We start from the raw sequence: 18,766 nt of genomic DNA on the forward strand, positions 1-18,766 counted from the left end.
TATAATGCGAACAGGGAAAGGAGCCTCCTCGTTTAAAAAAAGGTTAGGTTTGAAAAAAAAAGGAAGCTAGTTTGATGCCTTTTTACTAATTTTTGAGATCTTTCCGAAAGCAGGGGGCAAGCAAATTAGATTCATGCATTATTAGGACCTAGCAAACCGTTTTACAAAAACTAGAAAGAAAAGCTCAAGGTAAGCTACAACATTTTTCCCGCTATGGAGAAGCATGAATATTAAAAATATTTTCCCCTAATTAATTCTCATAAGAGAGAAGAAACCACGTGTTTTTTGGGGGTGCACAACGCACGGCATACTCCTAACTGTTGGATGTTCGCCAAAGAGATTCTTTTAAAAATAGAAGCACTTCTTCTTCAGAGAGCATTTCTTAGTATTCACTTAACTGTTATGATACTCAAAATTTTGTGAATTTCGATATTTTCCCCAACACTTCGTTTAAAAACAAGGTATGTTTTTATCATTTAAGTAAAAACAACTCAGATTTCTTTTTTCATTCTGTTTTACATACAAAAAGAATATTTCTTTTTTTTTCTTTTCTTTTTTGCAAATGAATTGATGTTTTGAGTTAAGTGTTTATATACAATTTCACGGAAAACAAAATTATTCCGCAAATAACAATTTAAAATAGCAAAACAGTGCTGAACCTTTTTGAATAAGGGCCGCTAAAAAAAAAAAAGAAGAAGAAATTTAGTTTATAGATTCAATATTTATATAAATTTATTTAAACTTTAATTCTTTCTTAGCTTCATAAGATCAAAAAGACAGAGATTAATATTTAATGAATTAAGAGAACGTGAGGTTTTGTTTCTTTAATATAGTTTAATAATTATAACTGGTTAAGTTTTTTTTAGAAAATATAATTTTAATATATAATACGCATAAGGTACAGTCCCTAGCCAAATTATTCGACGCTCTATAAGATTATATGTAAAAATCTTAATAATCAGGTGATACTATACAGCCATATTGTTTTTGCGCTACTGAAACCGGTTTGCACTTGTTTACGTTAGTGTACCAATTGGTTAAATTAGACGATGTATAATATAAATTCGACGATTGGATAAATTCAACGGTATATTATATAAATATAGAATATTTATCATATCAGGTATTATATTAGTATATTATAATAATTAGACCAAATTATTAGACGCACTGTAGTTTTTTTAATAATTGCATGTTTGGCACAAGTTTATATACAATGCTTTTATAATTAAACATACATGTAATGGGTTTTATTCAGAAGATTTTTTATGCACTTCCTATTTGTATTTATTTTTAACGTATTGCATTACAATGTTAACCAATTGATGCACGAACGTAAACAAGTGGCAAACCGGTTTCAGTCGCGTAAGAACAATAAAGCTGTATAGTATTACCTGATAATTAAGATTTTACATAGAATCTTATAGTGCGTCTAATAATTTGGCGAGAGACTGTATAGAAATATCTTCCATTTTTTAAAATAAACCCTTGAACTACATTTGCTTTGAACAAGTTTTTATTTAAGGGGGAACTAAACAGTCGAAACTGGTAAAAAAGAAGGAGTTTTATTTAATGAATTTTTTAGCGATTAGGATAGACTAATTTTTTCTATTTCATTGTAAATATTTTAATCTCTTTTATTTCGTAACAAATAACGTTTATAACTTAATTTTAAAATTATCCATAACTTGTAGAAAATAAATCATCCTAATTTGATAACGTTTATGTTTTTTTTTTTTTTTTAACTGCATGATGTAGGTTTGTAGAATTTTAAAAGAAATTTTTTCAGAAAATGTCTGATGTTTCGGAGGAAAAAATTAAAAAAAATGACATAAAATAACTTATGTTTTCATGGATTACTCAGAACTAGCCAAGTCAGTTTAAAAAAAAAAAAACTCCTTACGTTAACAAATGTTTTTTTTTTTTTTTTTTTTTGTAAATATTGTGTCCCAAATTTGAAGTAAATCGTTTGAAAATTGTGCTAGTTTGAGATTCACAGCAAGTGTGTCGAGTAAATAGCATTTAAAATTTTGCAATTAACTGCAAAGTATCAATACCACTTTCGAAGGAAGCTTCACCATTTTTAACAGTCTCAAGTCCGCTCTTTTTCTTGTCGATTTACCCTTATGTGACGCACTCGTATGTTCTTAGAGTAGCAGCCGAAGTTCTGAGGTCATCTTCATTTTGAACATATTCTTAAGTTGCTGGACCTACATTAATTTTTAAATGTTTCAAAATTTTCAATAACCCTTTACGAGCCGTGGGATCTCAGGGGATAAAGCTTTCGCCTTCCAATAAGATGAACAGGGTTCGAATCCCAGTGATGGCTGCTCGATACGAATTCCGCTGACAGGGTCGACGTAAAGTATCCTCAGTGGTAGACAGATCATGGGTTAGAGACCCCTTGCCGTCAGGCTAACCGTGGGAGGTTTTCGTGGTTTTTCTCTCCATGTAACTCGAAAGCGAGTTTGTTTCACCAAAAAATCCTCTACGAAGGCAAATGTCTCCCACTACTTGATCCAGGTGTTCCCTTGTTTTCTGACTTAGGTTCAAAATGACAAGGCTACGGAGTTGAACATTAGTAGTCGTAAACCCAAAATTGGGTCGGCTGTTCAAAGAACGGTTATAAAATAAAATAACCCTTTGCAACCTTCATTAAAAATTATTACATAAGTTGCCAGTTCAAGTATTTATAGTGAAAGTAATATTAATTCTTTTTTTTTTCACAGAATGTAAGCAAATTATTTTAATAAAATAGTTAGAACAATAGTATTTAGCTAAAATGTTTTGAAAGGAGCGAGCAAATCCATTAATCAACTGAGATCACTTGTTCGTACATGTCACGACGGGTGTCGTGGTCAATTCGTCGCGTAAACAATACGTCGTGGGCATAATTCATCGCGGAGACAGTTCTTCGTGGACAAAATGCCTCGCTAACACAATTCGTCGAGCGCACAATTTGTCGCGAGCGCAGCTCGTCGTAGCAACAATTCGTCTCGATGACGATTACTTGCAATTTCGTCCACAACTTCTTACGGCTTCGATCTATTTGCAAAGACAGAGCTTCCAGTTCGGTATATTTTGTAATATAACCGTCGTTGAACAGCCGATCCAATTTTATGCGTTTACGACTACTAATGTTCAACTCCGTAACCTTGTAATTTTGAACACAATCCAGAAGACAAGGGAACTCCTGGATCAAGTATTAGGAGAAAGTTTGCCTTTGTGGAGGACTTTTTGATGGAGCTAGCCCGCATTTGCATTGCACTGAGAGGAAGACCACGAGAAACCTCCCACTGTTAGCCTGTCGGCAAGGGGACTCTAAACCATGATCCGTCAACCACTGAGGATAATTCACGTCAGCAATGTGATCGGTGCAAGCCGGATGCGGAATTCGTATCGACTGGGATTCGAACCCGGTTCGCATCACTGGAAGACGAACGCTATACGATATTTTGGTGGGGGCCGGGATAGCCTGGTCGGTAGGGCGTTGGGCCCATATCCAAGAGGTCGTGGGTTCGATCCTCGCCGGCCGAAGACTCCCCGTGTTGTAAATGGTGACTGATGCACGTTAAATCTATCGAGTCTCAAAGTCCTCCATGTTCCCACAACAAATCAATACCTCTGGGGGTACTGATCCAGGAGTTTCCTTGTCTTCTGGATTAAGTTCAAAATTACAAGGCTACGGAGTTGAACGTAAGTAGTCGTAAACCTATGAAATTGGGTCGGCTGTTCAACGACGGTTATAAAATAAAATAAGATATTTTGGTGGTGACTGGAAAGGTTTCGATTTCTCTGACAAAAAGAGTGTCTTGAAAGATTTCGTATCTGAGAAACTTCATATAGCACAATTGGTTTACATCATGTAAAAGTGAATTTACGGTATCGGAGCAATCATTTGGTTACGTAATTACACTCACTTCCGTTATTCGATCAGCTATGCTGTTTGCTTTTTGAAAGTCTGGACTGATGCTAGAAATGATTGGATATTCGGCGGCAGCGTCTGTTGTATAAACAATTCTAACATTCGGTGGCCGGAAAAAAGACTACATTATTTTTGTAGTTTGCTGCAACTACTTATTTACATATGTAGTTAACTAGAGCCGCGATGGCTGAGGGGATAGAGCGTTCGCCTTCCAATGAGGTGAACCGGGTTCGAATGGCTGGGATTCCGCATCCGGCTTGCACCGACCACAGTGCTGACGCGAAATATCCTCGGTGGTAGACGGATCATGGGTTAGAGTCCTTTTGAAGACAGGCTAACCGTGGGAGGTTCTCGTGGTCTTCCTCTCCATGTAGCGCAAATGCGGGTTAGTTCCATCAAAAAGTCCTCCACAAAGGCAAATTTCTCCCAATACGTGATGCAGGAGTTTCCTTGTCTTCTGGATTAAGTTCAAAATGACAAGGCTACGGAGTTGAACATTAGTAGTCGTAAACCCAAAATCGGGTTGGCTGTTCAACGACGATGATAAGATAAAATAAAATGTAGTTAACTACGCCCACTTTTTTTTTAAATGTAGTGACTGCAAACTGTTTTGAAATTTAATAACTACTTCCCTACTCTAAGGAGACGAACTTTGATGGAGAACTTAATTTCTTATTCAAAACTATTTAGAACCTATGTTTAAAAAGGTTTTGAATAAGAAATTGACTTACATTAAATGTAAGGTAATCTTTAACAAATATTTATTCTTGTTTACGATGGCGAGCTTGTTTTTCCGTAACATTTTTTTTTAAATTTGTTCATTTAACCTTCAACTCTTTAGATATTTTACGACGGCGAATATCTAGTTTAAGAAATGCGAAATTATCAAATAATTGTTGTTGTTGTTAATTTACGTCGCGCTGGAGCTGCACAATGGGCTATTGGCGACGGTCTGGGAAACATCCCGGAGGATGATCCGAAGACATGCCATCACAAATTTGATCCTCTGCGGAGGGGATGGCAACCCCGCTTCGGTAGCCCGACGACCTGCGCGCGAAGTCGAGCACTTTACGGTAGCACAGTTTAACGAGGACCAATACCGCACACCCTCGGTCCCTACGCAGACTGATCCAAGTGGTCACCCACCCGCACACTGACCGTAGCCAGTGATGCTTGACTTCGGTGATCTGCTGGGAACCGTGTCTTATCGATCAGTCCACTGCGGGACATCAAATAATTGCATCGTTTCAATTGTTTAATACTCTTGTATTTCCTCTTAGAAATTATAGACATCGAAAATACGTTCCGTTTCTTTGAAATAACGTGAATGTTTCACGAGAGTGCATTCGCATGTGAAAGTGTGTTCATTATCTATTTTACGTAATGGCTAGTTTAAATGTTAGTTATAGGTGATTTCAAATACGTAATCTCTGTTAATACTCAGCTGCAGCCACTGGTTCATTTTCTCTGCATCCATTGACGGACCCGCGAAGATCTGTACCCATCAAATTCAAAAAAATAGTTGCCAGGAATAGCTACGAACTGTTTTTTTTTTTTTTGTTGTTGTTGTTTTTTTTTGTATCGCATCACTCACTACACTACTTTTTTTAGAAAAAGTAACACAATACACTATAAACCATGAAAAAAAAGTAGCGCAGTAGTTTCACTAATTGTAGTGTGCTACTTCTGACCGCTGCTTATAATAACCATCAGAAATTTTGCGATTTTCACCCAACAAGTCAAGTCTAAACAATTCATATTGTTTCCGGTTTCCCAACTGAACTGCTGCGAGCAGTTCTTGTGTTCTCCGCAATGATCTACTGTGGCGCTTCATCATAAGAATCATTGGAACAGTCATGTCTAAACAATTCTGATTGTTTCCGGTTTCCCAACTGAACTCCTGCGAGCAGTTCTTGTGTTCTCCGCAACGGTCTACTGTGGCTTTTCATCATAAGAATCATTGGAACAATCATGTCTAAACAATTCTGATTGTTTCCGGTTTCCCAACTGAACTCCTGCGAGCAGTTCTTGTGTTCTCCGCAACGGTCTACTGTGGCTTTTCATCATAAGAATCATTGGAACAGTCATGTCTAAACAAATCTGATTGTTTGCGGTTTCCCAACTGAACTCCTGCGAGCAGTTCTTGTGTTCTCCGCAACGGTCTACTGTGGCTTTTCATCATAAGAATCATTGGAACAATCATGTCTAAACAATTCTGATTGTTTGCGGTTTCCCAACTAAACTCCTGCGGGCAGTTCTTGTGTTCTCCGCAACGGTCTACTGTGGCTTTTCATCATAAGAATCATTGGAACAATCATGTCTAAACAATTCTGATTGTTTCCGGTTTCCCAACTGAACTGCTGCGAGCAGTTCTTGTGTTCTCCGCAACGATCTACTGTGGCGTTTCATCATAAGAATCATTGGAACAGTCATGTCTCTAAACAATTCTGATTGTTTGCGGTGTCCTAATTTCTCTCCTGTGAGCTGGTCTAGTGTTCTCAGCAACGGCGTTTCATCATAAGAATTATTGGAACGGTCATTTAAAATGATACCCCTTACTAAAACAATTTCCGGAAAAAGAAGAGCGTCACAATAATTAAATTTCATTTTAGGAGCTGCTTTGGTGCTGTTGCTGATTTGAAAATGACCGAAATTGGTGGTTGCTGACTTCCACCGTTGAATGTTGACAATCACATTGTCGCTTTGGTAAATGTCTGAAATAAAGTTAACTAGTTAAGTGCTACTGCAGGTATACATTTGCCCGGTATGCAATACATCAATGTTTTTTTTAAGGTCAAGTGCCCAGTATGCATTTAACCGATACTGATGTTTTTCTTAATCTCAGGAGATGTTCGAATGTCGAATAAATATAATAATATCAACGAACAAATGGGATATAACAAATATTTCGGGCATTCGCCAAAGCAGCTATGTGATCATTGACATTCACCGTTGAAATTCGACATTTTCTTAAATCACGGTAGCACTGCGACTTCAATTCACATGTCGCGAACCATAGAGCAGGATCAGTTGGATTGTATGCTGGAGTTTTAAAGGCTGCAATACCTGACATTACGGGTTGAGTGTGTGGAAGACTCATTTCCGGGAAATACCGTGAGTTCTGCGCCCGTGTTATACCGTGTGAATGAAACCAATCATGAGACTATCTGTAAGATTAATTTAGAAGCATAGGTGACAACATGGATAGGAAAAAAATCCAGAAGACTTTACTGAATAATATAAATTTCATGATAATTGTTGCATAATGTATTAAATATTTTGCAGAAATTTTAGGGATTTTTATAATCATCAAAATAGAAAAACTGCAATATTTTCCAATTATGATGGACATTAAATGAACTTGAAAAGTTATGTACAGGAATGAGATTCTTCTGCGGATTTCCGCTTTTTTTCAGATTTTTCCATTTTTCCCGCTAATTTCCGCTGAAATTTTTTTTTGCACAAGTTAAAATATTTTATGAGGAATTTAATTTTCCAAGGAGGGAAATTATTGAAGTCCCTTTTCCTCCCTCTGAAGTTTCTCTAAAAATCATTTCCTTGGGATAAAACTAGTTGACCTTTATACAGGGATGAGATTTTTTTTGTCTCTCGAATTTCAGCCTTTTTTATCAAAAACTCCGATTCTCTAAAAGTTTTTTAAAATTCAGTCATTGAAGTAAAATAATTATATTTATTTACGATTATCAAAGATAAACAGAAAATTCAATCTACGCCCTAGCTGCTAACCCTTCCACATTTTTACTTATTTTAGCTATTTTCTCCGATTTCACGCACAGAAAATAAGATTTTCCGTATTTTTTATCCGTCGGCAGGATAGCTCGTATTTTCGTAATTCAGACGTCGCTGCTTCTTGTATTCTGGCGTGAAAACAAACAAAAAAAGAGGAAAAAAATAGAGGTGGATTTGCGGTGAAAATATTTATTTGCTCATTCAATTAATCTTGTGAATTTTTATTTATTATGTCTAAACAAAAACAATACAAACAAGCCTTTTAGAAATCACAAGTCTAGACTCTGCAAATATCTCGATTTTTATTTACGCGATTTTAATATCAATCATCGATTTTCGTATTTACCTGATTTAAAAGTTGCACATTGCGATTCTTATTTACGCTATTTAAATATCGTATATTATGATTCTTATTTACGACATTTAAAAATCCAATATCGTGTTTTGTATTTATGCATTTTTAAAATCGTGATTTTATTATCAAATCTTGATTTTCGTATTTACCTGATTTAAAAGTTGAACGTTGCGATTCTTATTCAGGCGATTTAAATATTGTACAGTGCGATTCTCACTTACGAGATTTATATTCACATGGTTTACAAGTTTAAAAATCGCACTTTTTTTTGTCACATTTTTGTTTATATATATATATATGTCATGTTACGTCTTTAAAGGCTAGATAATTGAAGAGACTTATACGGCTTCTGTTAAAAAGGCATTTTATTTCGTTAGATGGAGTATTGCAAACATTATGCGTGGGATATTTACATCAGGTTTCCCCCTTTACAGGGATTGTTTGGCTTGGTCCAGCTTTATCTAGCCATTGAAAATATGAGAAAGACACGCAATTTTGCCTGTCCTGAGTTTTTAAAGTGAGATTCTGAGAGGGCGTGGTTGCAAGTATCTTCTTATCTGAATGAAACGTCATTCAATTTATAAAATTTAGAGGTTTTGATTCGCTAAAAGTATCTCGCCACTCTGACGGTGGGAACTTTCTGGGACTATCTTCATTTGACGAATTATTACCCATTAACTTCAGAAAATATCTTTTATTTGGCCTTATCTGGTTCATCTTGACTTTTTATGGATCTTTGTGAGAGACCGACTTCTACATCTTAAACTTGATAAGAAACATATGTTTTAAGCTTACCAGTTAATATAGAATGACGCGTATGAGAAATTCTATATTACATCCCCCCTCCGAAAAAATTTCATTTACTGTTAAATTTAGAATCTAGGGTAAAATTATGGTTAATTACTTGCAACCCCTTCCATCAGAATTTTCAATAAAATTATAAGAAAACACACATTAAATTATCAAATAAAAATCTTCAAGCAAAACAAAAATAACAAATGTAAAGTAAAAGCTGTGTACAAGAAAACATGCATAGCTATTAAGTATAACATTATGCAATGTTTACATCAAATTATCTTCTATAGGTAATGTATCAAAATTTACGCACACATAAACATATAGCAAAAACATAAACAAAAAGATTTAGAGTCTCTAATCTTATTAAATATTTTTTTCTTCGAAAAATTCTTTTTAATACACCACAAAATGCTGTAAGTGAAGATTCTTTTTGCTTTTTAAGTTAATATAAAGAAAACAAATTAGAAATAATAAACTTAAAAACACATACACAGAATTTCATTATTCACATATATTTCTAAAGTGAATGAAAGAAATAAGAAAAGGACACAAATGTGTCGTTACTCTAGAATTTAATATTCTAGTATCGTTAAGGGCTTGTTACTGGATACAAAGTTGTAGTCCCCAAAAGAAGGAGAACAATCTTGTATCTCAGCAATATTGATACGGAAGATCCTATCTCAAAATACAATAATGAAAAATATTATTTGTTTTTGTTTATATCATATGAGAAATTTCATCCCATATTTATTTTGGATTCGGGTAAACACAAACTTTTTGAGGGGTCAGATCTTCCGTGAAAAAGGGGTAACATGTTCAAATGAACCATGTCCATCACAATTTCATATTTTTAAAATTGTATATTGCAAAACAAATCATATATTTGTTTTTCACTTTAATATTTACATTTTCTATTTAATAAATTTTATTCATGATTAAGCTTTAATTTCTCTGGTTCGTAATATTTTCTTAGTTTAGAAACATGTACAATTTCTGTTTTTTCTTTAGTATGACTATTCTTCTTATTTATTTCGTAATTTACATCAGACATTTTTTGAATGATGCTATAAGGACCACTAAAAGTTGGAGAGAGTTTTCTAGTGTTAGGATATTTAAACTCTTCATACATGACTGTGTCACCTGGTGAAAAGTTTATATCTACAAATCTAGAATCGTAATAAACTTTATTTTTCTCGTGGTATCTTTTTATGTTTTCGATAGCTATTTTCCTAGCTTCTTCAAGTGGAGGATAAATATCCTCTTTTAAAGGATTTTCATATGGAACTATGCCATTTAATAAATATGCCGGCGGGAATTCCGTAACTGAGTGAGGAGTTAAATTATATTCCTGAACAACTTCTTTTAATAATTTAGGCCACGGTATCCTGGAAGAATTCTCATTAGTTTTGCATTTTAAACGCGTGATGATTGTTTGTCCTTAGCTCTCTACTTTGCCATTAGTTTCAGGCCTATGCGCTGTAGTTAAAAGTTGTTTAACTTTATGATGCTTAAGAAATTTTTTGAAATGCGAAGATGTAAAAGCTGCAGTTCTATCACTTAAGAGTTTTGCAGGTATTTGATTTTGAAATATTTGATGGAGAAAAGTGGTATAAGTCTCTGTTGTAATAGATTTCGAAGCGAATGCCCATATATATCTTGTCATATGATCAATAATTAAGGTCAAATATTTCTTTGTTGAATTATAATGATTAAGACCACCAACACTATCAATTGCAAGCAAATCAAATGGTTTATCAACAGGAGGCATTGATTGTAAAAGCCCAAATCTTTTTTGTCGGGGCTTTTTATTTAATTGACATGTGTGACAATGTTTAATAAATTTAGTAATATCAGAAGTAATGTTTTGCCAATAATATACCGGAGTTAATAAATTAATCGTTTTTTGAATACCTGGATGTCCAAATTTTTCATGAGCAATTTTGAGTAATTTTAACCGTAATGAAAAAGGTACTACAATTTTAGTAAATCCTTTTTTACGAAGGCATAATACATCATTTATTTCTACAAATTTTCCAGTTAAATTGTCACATTTTTGTGCCTCTATTATTTCATTTAATTGCAAAAGATGTGATACTTGACCTCCATCATTGTTTACATTTACATTTGAATCTGGTATTTCTCTCGAAAGCATATCTGCTTCTATATTTGTACTACCTTTTGTATATTTTACAACATAATCATACATACTAAGGTGTAAGGACCAGCGAAATAATCTCCCTTTAAGATTTTTAACATTTTTAAGCCAAAGAAGGGCTGCATGGTCTGTATGTATTGTAAATTTCTTTCCAAAAAGGTAGTGATGAAATTTATTTAAGGAGTCCACAATAGCGAGACATTCCAGCTCAGTGATGAAATAGTTCTTTTCATAATCTTTTAATGAGCGGGAGTGGAACGCTACGGGATACAGAACACCAGATTCATCACATTGTTTAAGTACAGCACCAATACCATTTGTACTGGCATCAACAAAAATATGACAATCATGAGAAGGATTAAATATTTTTAATATTGGTTTACTAGTTAAAGCTGATTTAAGAGATTCAAAAGATTTCTGACATTCATCTGTCCATATCCATTTATTATCTTTTTTAACAAATTATTTAGTGGAGCTCTAATAGATGCATATTTATCTATAAATTTATTATAAACATTAATGGATCCTAGAAATCTTTGCAAGGTTTTTACATTTGTGGGAGGTTTTAATTTTTTAATTACTTCAATATTACTATTATTTGGTGTAACAGTGCCGTTTGTTATTTCATACCCCAAAAAGTCAATTTTTTGTTTTAAAAAGGAACATTTAGAAAATTTTAATTTAATATTTTCTTGTCTACATATATCAAAAATTTGTTTAATATGATCTAAATGTTCAGAATAGCTGTTTGAAAAAATAATTATGTCGTCAAAATAATTTGCAGCGAATTTAATTTTATGTTTAGTAAGGATTCTACGAATAGTTCTTTGAAAAATGCTTGGGGCGTTTTTCCAACCAAAAGGTAAACGTAACCATTCATATAACCCATTGTGTGTTGCAAATGCTAATTTTTCTGTGTCTTCTGGGTGGATTTGTAAATGCCAATAACCAGAAATCAGGTCTATAGAAGAATAATAAGAACTTTGAGCTAATTTATCAATTAGAGATTCCATGAGAGGCAACGGTTCAGCGTCCGACTTTGTCACCTGATTTAATTTTCTGAAATCCACACATAAACGCGTTTTTTTATTTTCTTCCTTTTTAAATACTAATGTTACTGGCGCAGAATATGGAGAAGAACTTTCTTTTATTATATTATGTTTTAATAACTCCTGAATTTGGTTATCGATTTCTTCCTGTTGTTTCGGAGATGTTTTATATGGCCTTAAAGAGATCGGTAAATCCGAAGTCAACCTCACCCGTTCTGGTTCTATTCTAACTTTGCCTACATCATATTTATTCTTAGCAAATATATCCTCATATTCCCTTAGAATTCTGAGTAAATCAGAATTTTTCACACTTTCTATCGATTCAGTTTTTTCGTGGATGACGTTCTGATAAATTTCGTTTCCATTACCAGAATTTATCTCAGAAACATTCGAAATCTTTAGATCTTTTTTAACTTTTTCTTTTCTCTTTTCCGTACAACGATTATTTTCGTTTACGTTATTTGTCATATTTATTTCTGAAATTGTTTGTTTAATGTTCCCTTTCTCAGTTTCATCCTCTTTTTGTTTACTGTTACTAACACTTATTTGCATTGGATTTTCAGTTATTATTTGTAAAGTCAAGTCGCGATTTTCCAGAGGTGAGAAAGTGATCAGTTTTCTGTTTCTCTGGGTAACAATTTGATTTACACAATTTATAACGATGTGAAAATCACATAAAGATTGTACCCCTAATATGGCATAGTTTAGATCGTTGTTTAGTACTAGAAACTCAGTCGATCTAACCATATTACCAATTTTTAAATTAAGAGTACACTTTTTTGCAAGTGTTAATTTTCCTTTTGTTTGAATAACATTTATCCCTTTACAACTTCTAACAGGAACATTCAATTTCAATACAATATGCTCGGGTATCAAATTTATCGTTGATCCCGTGTCCAAGTTAGCATTAATTTTTGCATGCAACTCGAGTTATCTTTTTTCTCTTTTTTATCCTTTTGTACGGATTGTTCACTTTCTATGTATCCTGTCGACTTGTCATGTTACGTCTTTAAAGGCTAGATAATTGAAGAGACTTATACGGCTTCTATTAAAAAGGCATTTTATTTCGTTAGATGGAGTATTGCAAACATTATGCGTGGGATATTTACATCAGGTTTCCCCCTTTACAGGGATTGTTTGGCTTGGTCCAGCTTTATCTAGCCATTGAAAATATGAGAAAGACACGCAATTTTGCCTGTCCTGAGTTTTTAAAGTGAGATTCTGAGAGGGCGTGGTTGCAAGTATCTTCTTATCTGAATGAAACGTCATTCAATTTATAAAATTTAGAGGTTTTGATTCGCTAAAAGTATCTCGCCACTCTGACGGTGGGAACTTTCTGGGACTATCTTCATTTGACGAATTATTACCCATTAACTTCAGAAAATATCTTTTATTTGGCCTTATCTGGTTCATCTTGACTTTTTATGGATCTTTGTGAGAGACCGACTTCTACATCTTAAACTTGATAAGAAACATATGTTTTAAGCTTACCAGTTAATATAGAATGACGCGTATGAGAAATTCTATATTACATATATATATATATAATATTTTTTTTTTTTTTTTGGATTTCCTCTTCTTTACTTTCTGACTGCTCTCATCCCTGTATGTATTATGGTTACTGATAATTTTGAATGGTAAAAGGTATTTAATTCATCAAAGATAGTTAAAATACACTCTATACATTTTGTTATACATAGTATAACAAAAAAATCGACGCATCAAGAAGGAGTTGTCCGATTGAAACGAAAATAATTGGTGGATAGGAAGACAATGTACAGAATAGTAAATGATTAAAATTTCAGAACAATTGAATAATTTATTGCAGAGTTACAGTAACAAGTTCAATAAGGTGTTGACCCGCCCCTAACCTGGATACAAGCTGCCACACGGCGTGGCATAGACCGATAAAGCTCTCGGATGGTCTCTTGCGGTATTTCCTGCCAAATTAGATCCAGTTGTCGAACGAGGTCATCAACATTCCGTGCCAGATGCAATCGCCTTCCATCATATCCCAGATATGCTCGATGGGAGAGAGATCTGGTGATTTGGCAGGCCAAGGAAGAGTTTGACAAGCTTGCAGACAGCTCATAGCAACACGTGCCGTATGTGATCTGGCATTGTAATGCTGAAAAACCAGCCCAGGGTGCTGCAAAAGGAACGGTAACAAAACAGGTCTTAGGATGTCGTCGACGTACAGCTGTGCAGTAAGTGTACCTCTAATAACGACCAAAGGGGTCGGTCCGGCTGTCTAAGGAAATGGCACCCCAGAACATAATGCCTTGTTGAGGGCCGGTGTGGCGTGCAATAGTGAAGGCAGGATCCCCCCTCTGCCCTGTGCGTTTCCAAACACGTCTTCGATGATCGTCAGGACACAGTTGGAAGCGGGATTCGTCGCTGAAGACTAAACGTCCCCAGTCGGCATCATTCCAGCCATATCTGTTCAAAACATTCAGGCATACGAAAATTCAAAGCAATCGGATGATTGCCTCTTGATGCGTCGATTTTTTTTTGTTTCAGAGTGTATTTTTTAATTAATTTAAAAAGTGAGTTCCGCATAAAAATAAACTGTACATTTTAGGACAAAAAGAGTTTTATACTCATTTTTACAAATTAGGCTAGCTTTATTGTATATAATACTTATTTTAATATTCAAGCAAACAATAATATGTGCGAAAACTGTATTTCAATAGGGATTTCTTAGAAAACTTACTCCATTTTAGGGAATATACTAAAATGTACAAAAACTAAGAGACTTTTTGTTAAACCAGTGGACCAGAAGAAACTGGAAAAATCCAGTAGTCTACTGGGAAATGCATTTTCTTTTATATTGAATTGATTAATGTAAAGCTGGCAACTGCTCCATATGCCTCTGGCTCTGCTCGTGAGTTTTCCTCTACGCCACCTGTAGCCCATTTCGATCGCCAATTACGGAACATCCTGTAAAAAAATAATTTATCCCCACAGGTAGGATATGGCTCATGTGTTGCTGCCATGTGATCTTCCCTTTTGGCCAGACATCTTACTATCTCTTTTTCAAGTGAAAACATGTAAAGACACGAGGCAATTCGTTCAACTCATGACGCATATTCATCACATCGCATGGTGAGTTATCTCTCTCTCTCTCTGATGTTTGTTTTTGCGCGGAGAGAAACAATAATAAAGAACTTCAGTTTGAGTACGTTCAACTCGAAGCAAAGCTGTACATTTTAAACTAAAAACTGCCAAAAAGTTTATAAATTTTAAAAAGTTATTACGCATTATAAAAATCACCCATACGCCACCAAATTATTACAACGAAGTTTTGGTGCCATTTTCATGAAACTGTTTGCTTAACCATTTTTATAAGATTATCTAAAGATAGACAAACATGATATGAATTAGTTATAAATTATTTGTAAAAAGAACGTTGTTTCGAAAACAGTCATTTTAGAAATATATTTAACATTTTTGCTCCACAACTTGCATCCTTTATTGGAGACGAATTGTTCTGTAATTTTGGAAATAGTCATAAAGAAATTGCAAAATTATATCTTTTTATTTCTGATTTAAAAAAAATTTAACCGTGAATCTTTTCATTTATCTCACTAGTTTTTTTGAAATTTAATTGTTTAAAAATTACTTCACCAATTCAGAATTTTACCATTTAAAATATCTTTTTTTGTATCGGTGGTAGGCTCCTAATTTTTACAAACACTTTGCTAAAAAAAAAAAAAAAAAAAAAAAAAAAAAAAACGACCACCCTGGATAAGTTTTTATCTTTCTAATGATCGGTTCTTTACGTCCTGTGACTTAATCTCAATGGTTCGAGGGTATGACCTCAAATATGCTAATTGATTAGTGCAAACGATATTTAGCCTTACGAAATCAGGCACAAAAATGTATTTTTTTCTGAATAAACATATCTCTTTTTTTTATGACTGATTTGGATATTTGACCCCTAAAATATAGCGGGGAGCCGCAATCTGGGAAATATAATCCCCAGAATTGGAGTCAGGAGAGCGTTTCCCAAAGTTTGGAACTCTTAATGTTAATTTTACCTTTTGCGAGTTTCACCATGTGTCGAGAACTTTTTAAGCGAATTGAAAATTTTTTGCATAAAATTCGCTTGTCCAAAGATAATTCTGCGCAAAAAATTTTAGTAAATATTTATTATTTTATTTAATATTAGTCGAAAATAATTTGAACTGTAAGGTACAAATTTTTTTTACCTCACTTCAAAATACGTAATTTTACATAGAAAAATAAAAAAAATTTGAGCAAAATCGGTCGAATAGTTCCTGAGAAATCAAATTTTTAATATAAATTTTTTTTAAATTCAGAGAAAGTACGTTTTTGTGTCTGATTTCGTAACTTAAAATATCGTCTGCACTTATCAATTCGAGCATGTCCGAGCTCAACCCCCCCCCCCCCCGCACCATTAAGATTGAGGTCTAGAGCTTGACGATCCAATCATTAGATCAAAAATTCTTTAAGGAAGTCCGATTCTTTCTTCTAATTTTTCTATAAAGAGTAAGTGATATAATGCGGGTCTCTAGACATAATAAAATCGTGATCTGTGAAGGAAAAGTCAACTCTAAGGAGGTCAATTAAGTCAATGTAAAAAATTGCAAGTCTCGATTATTATTGAATTGAAGAAAATAAAAAAAATAATTACAATAAATAATAACTATTCAACATATTTTCATTCGCTGCAACAATTTTAAAATTTAGAGACAACTCCATTTCTGTAGATTAAATCCATCATTGACTTCATTAATTGGAGATAACCCACATTATATCATTTTCTTTTACCTGAAGGACATTGGTGTCTATGCATCAATCTAGCTTTTAACCCACAACCTAGATGCATAAAATTCACTTAGTTGTAGGCGTGGTATAGCCGCAACTGGCTCTTGCTCCAAAAATCTCCAAACAAAAATAATTTTAGTTGAAATTTATCCGTGTTTCAAATGAATTTCCTTTTTTTTTAAGTGTTTCTCTAGATCCGGAAGAAGAGGATGTTCCCCAACCAAAATTATTCCAAGAATTGGAACGTTTCTTTAAAGATGAATTCTCAGAAGATGAGAGGTGTCACTTCATGCATCAAACATTGCCTGTCATGGCATCTTCAGCATCCAGACTACCCTACTTGAGACCACAAGATGGATTTTTTTACAGTCTCTGCCAGGAAGGTAATCTGCCCCATATAATACTTCCTTAAAAATGACTCTCAATGCCAACCCAAGTCAAAATTCTTGATTTTTCCATCAAACCATTTTGATGGTTTATGTTGATTTCATCATTTGATGGCTACCATCATCCAACATTTTCCATTGTATGTTCATCGTTTTTGATATGCCAACAAACTTCCCTCATTCCATGATGGAAAATGCTACTTTAATACTATGATGGCTAATCATCAAGAGAAGTTTGATTTTCATGGACCAACAATCCATGATGGTTCCAATTATACAATTCCATGATGGTTTATTGGGAATGATTGTTGGCTCTCAGGAATATACCAACAGAACAATTTGCTATTCTTATGTTGGACCATCATAAATCAGTCCGAATTCCTACATTGGGGTGATGGTTACTTATGTTGTTCACCATCAAAAACTAAAATGATTCATGATGAAATTATTGATGGTTACCATCAAGATTATATTAGTCCATAAATGGAAAACCATCAAAAAGTTTGACTTGGGAACACAGTGAAATCTGGATAGTTTACTACCCTTTTCACAACAAAAACAAGATTCATCTAAAATACATGTCCTGACACACTGACTAATTCATAAAAGCAACTAATGTAGCTAGAAACATGAAATTTAGACAATAGGTTCCGTTCATGACGAAGGCACCCACTAACGAGCTATTTTTTGACATTTCCTCCTCTAAGGAAATCAAATAGAACTTGAAAACTTGCTTGAAAAACCACCAGTTTTCGCCATTTTCTTAGATTGTCTTTAGTAATAATTTAAGTAGATTTAAATAATTATTTATACGTTAAGTATGTATTTGGATTCATTTTGTTAGGTAGTCTTTGATGGTTTAAGTAGGGTTGAATAGTTAGCAATATGTTAAAATTTTATTTAGAGTAATTTCGTATTTTTATAGAAGTATAAAAACATAGTTACGAAGTTATTTCTTAGATTTATTTTAGGCCCTCTCTAAAATTGCTATAGAAATTTCAAACACAAGCAGCGATATGGTGCCGCATACTGCCATGCAAATTATTGGTGACAGAGATTGCCTTTTTCTGGGAATAGTATAGAGATATTGTACATTACTCGAATTATGGCTCAAGAGGTGCGTGAGGAAGTAATGCAGCGAGTAATGGAGCATTAGAGGATGAGGTTATGATCTGATCTCACGACAGAAATGGATGAAAGTTTGAAATTTCTGCAACCTACTGTCCTAGACTCAGACTTACCTCTGTTAGTGTGATTTAATGGTTGCCAGAGAGATTTTAAATTGTTACTGAAATTTAATACATAGAGAACTTTGACTGTGTCATGGACATCTGTTGAAAAAAGTTAAAATTGAAATAAGTTCTTCCGTGGCAACAGTTAATCTAATAGATGGTTGACCGTGAAAAAATAAACGCAGATGACTCTGGGGGTCAAAAATTCGCCGTAAGACTTCCGGGTTACTACTGCCGACTGATTTGAAGAAAAGTGCCATCCAATATCAATGTAATTTTTATGATTTTTTATAATAACCGTCGTTGAACAGCTGACCCAATTTAA

General features: G+C 34.0%; 1 protein-coding gene across 2 annotated transcripts in view; it reads left to right on the forward strand.

The window, feature by feature from the left end:
- The first annotated feature begins 334 nt into the window (after nt 1-334).
- LOC107442803 (uncharacterized) overlaps nt 335-18,766 on the forward strand; it is a 55,207-nt gene continuing 36,775 nt past the window's right edge. For both annotated transcript variants that reach the window (XM_087157833.1, XM_087157834.1), the window contains exons 1-3: nt 335-461; nt 15,000-15,137; nt 17,007-17,206. In XM_087157833.1, the coding sequence (XP_087013959.1) occupies nt 15,007-15,137; nt 17,007-17,206 (331 nt within the window). In that variant the 5' untranslated portion in view covers nt 335-461; nt 15,000-15,006. The remainder of the gene's footprint in view (nt 462-14,999; nt 15,138-17,006; nt 17,207-18,766) is intronic.

This window comes from Parasteatoda tepidariorum, chromosome 2 (assembly GCF_982258835.1).
Source record: "Parasteatoda tepidariorum strain Cologne lab strain chromosome 2, Ptep-v5.0, whole genome shotgun sequence".
Classification (NCBI taxonomy): domain Eukaryota; kingdom Metazoa; phylum Arthropoda; class Arachnida; order Araneae; family Theridiidae; genus Parasteatoda; species Parasteatoda tepidariorum.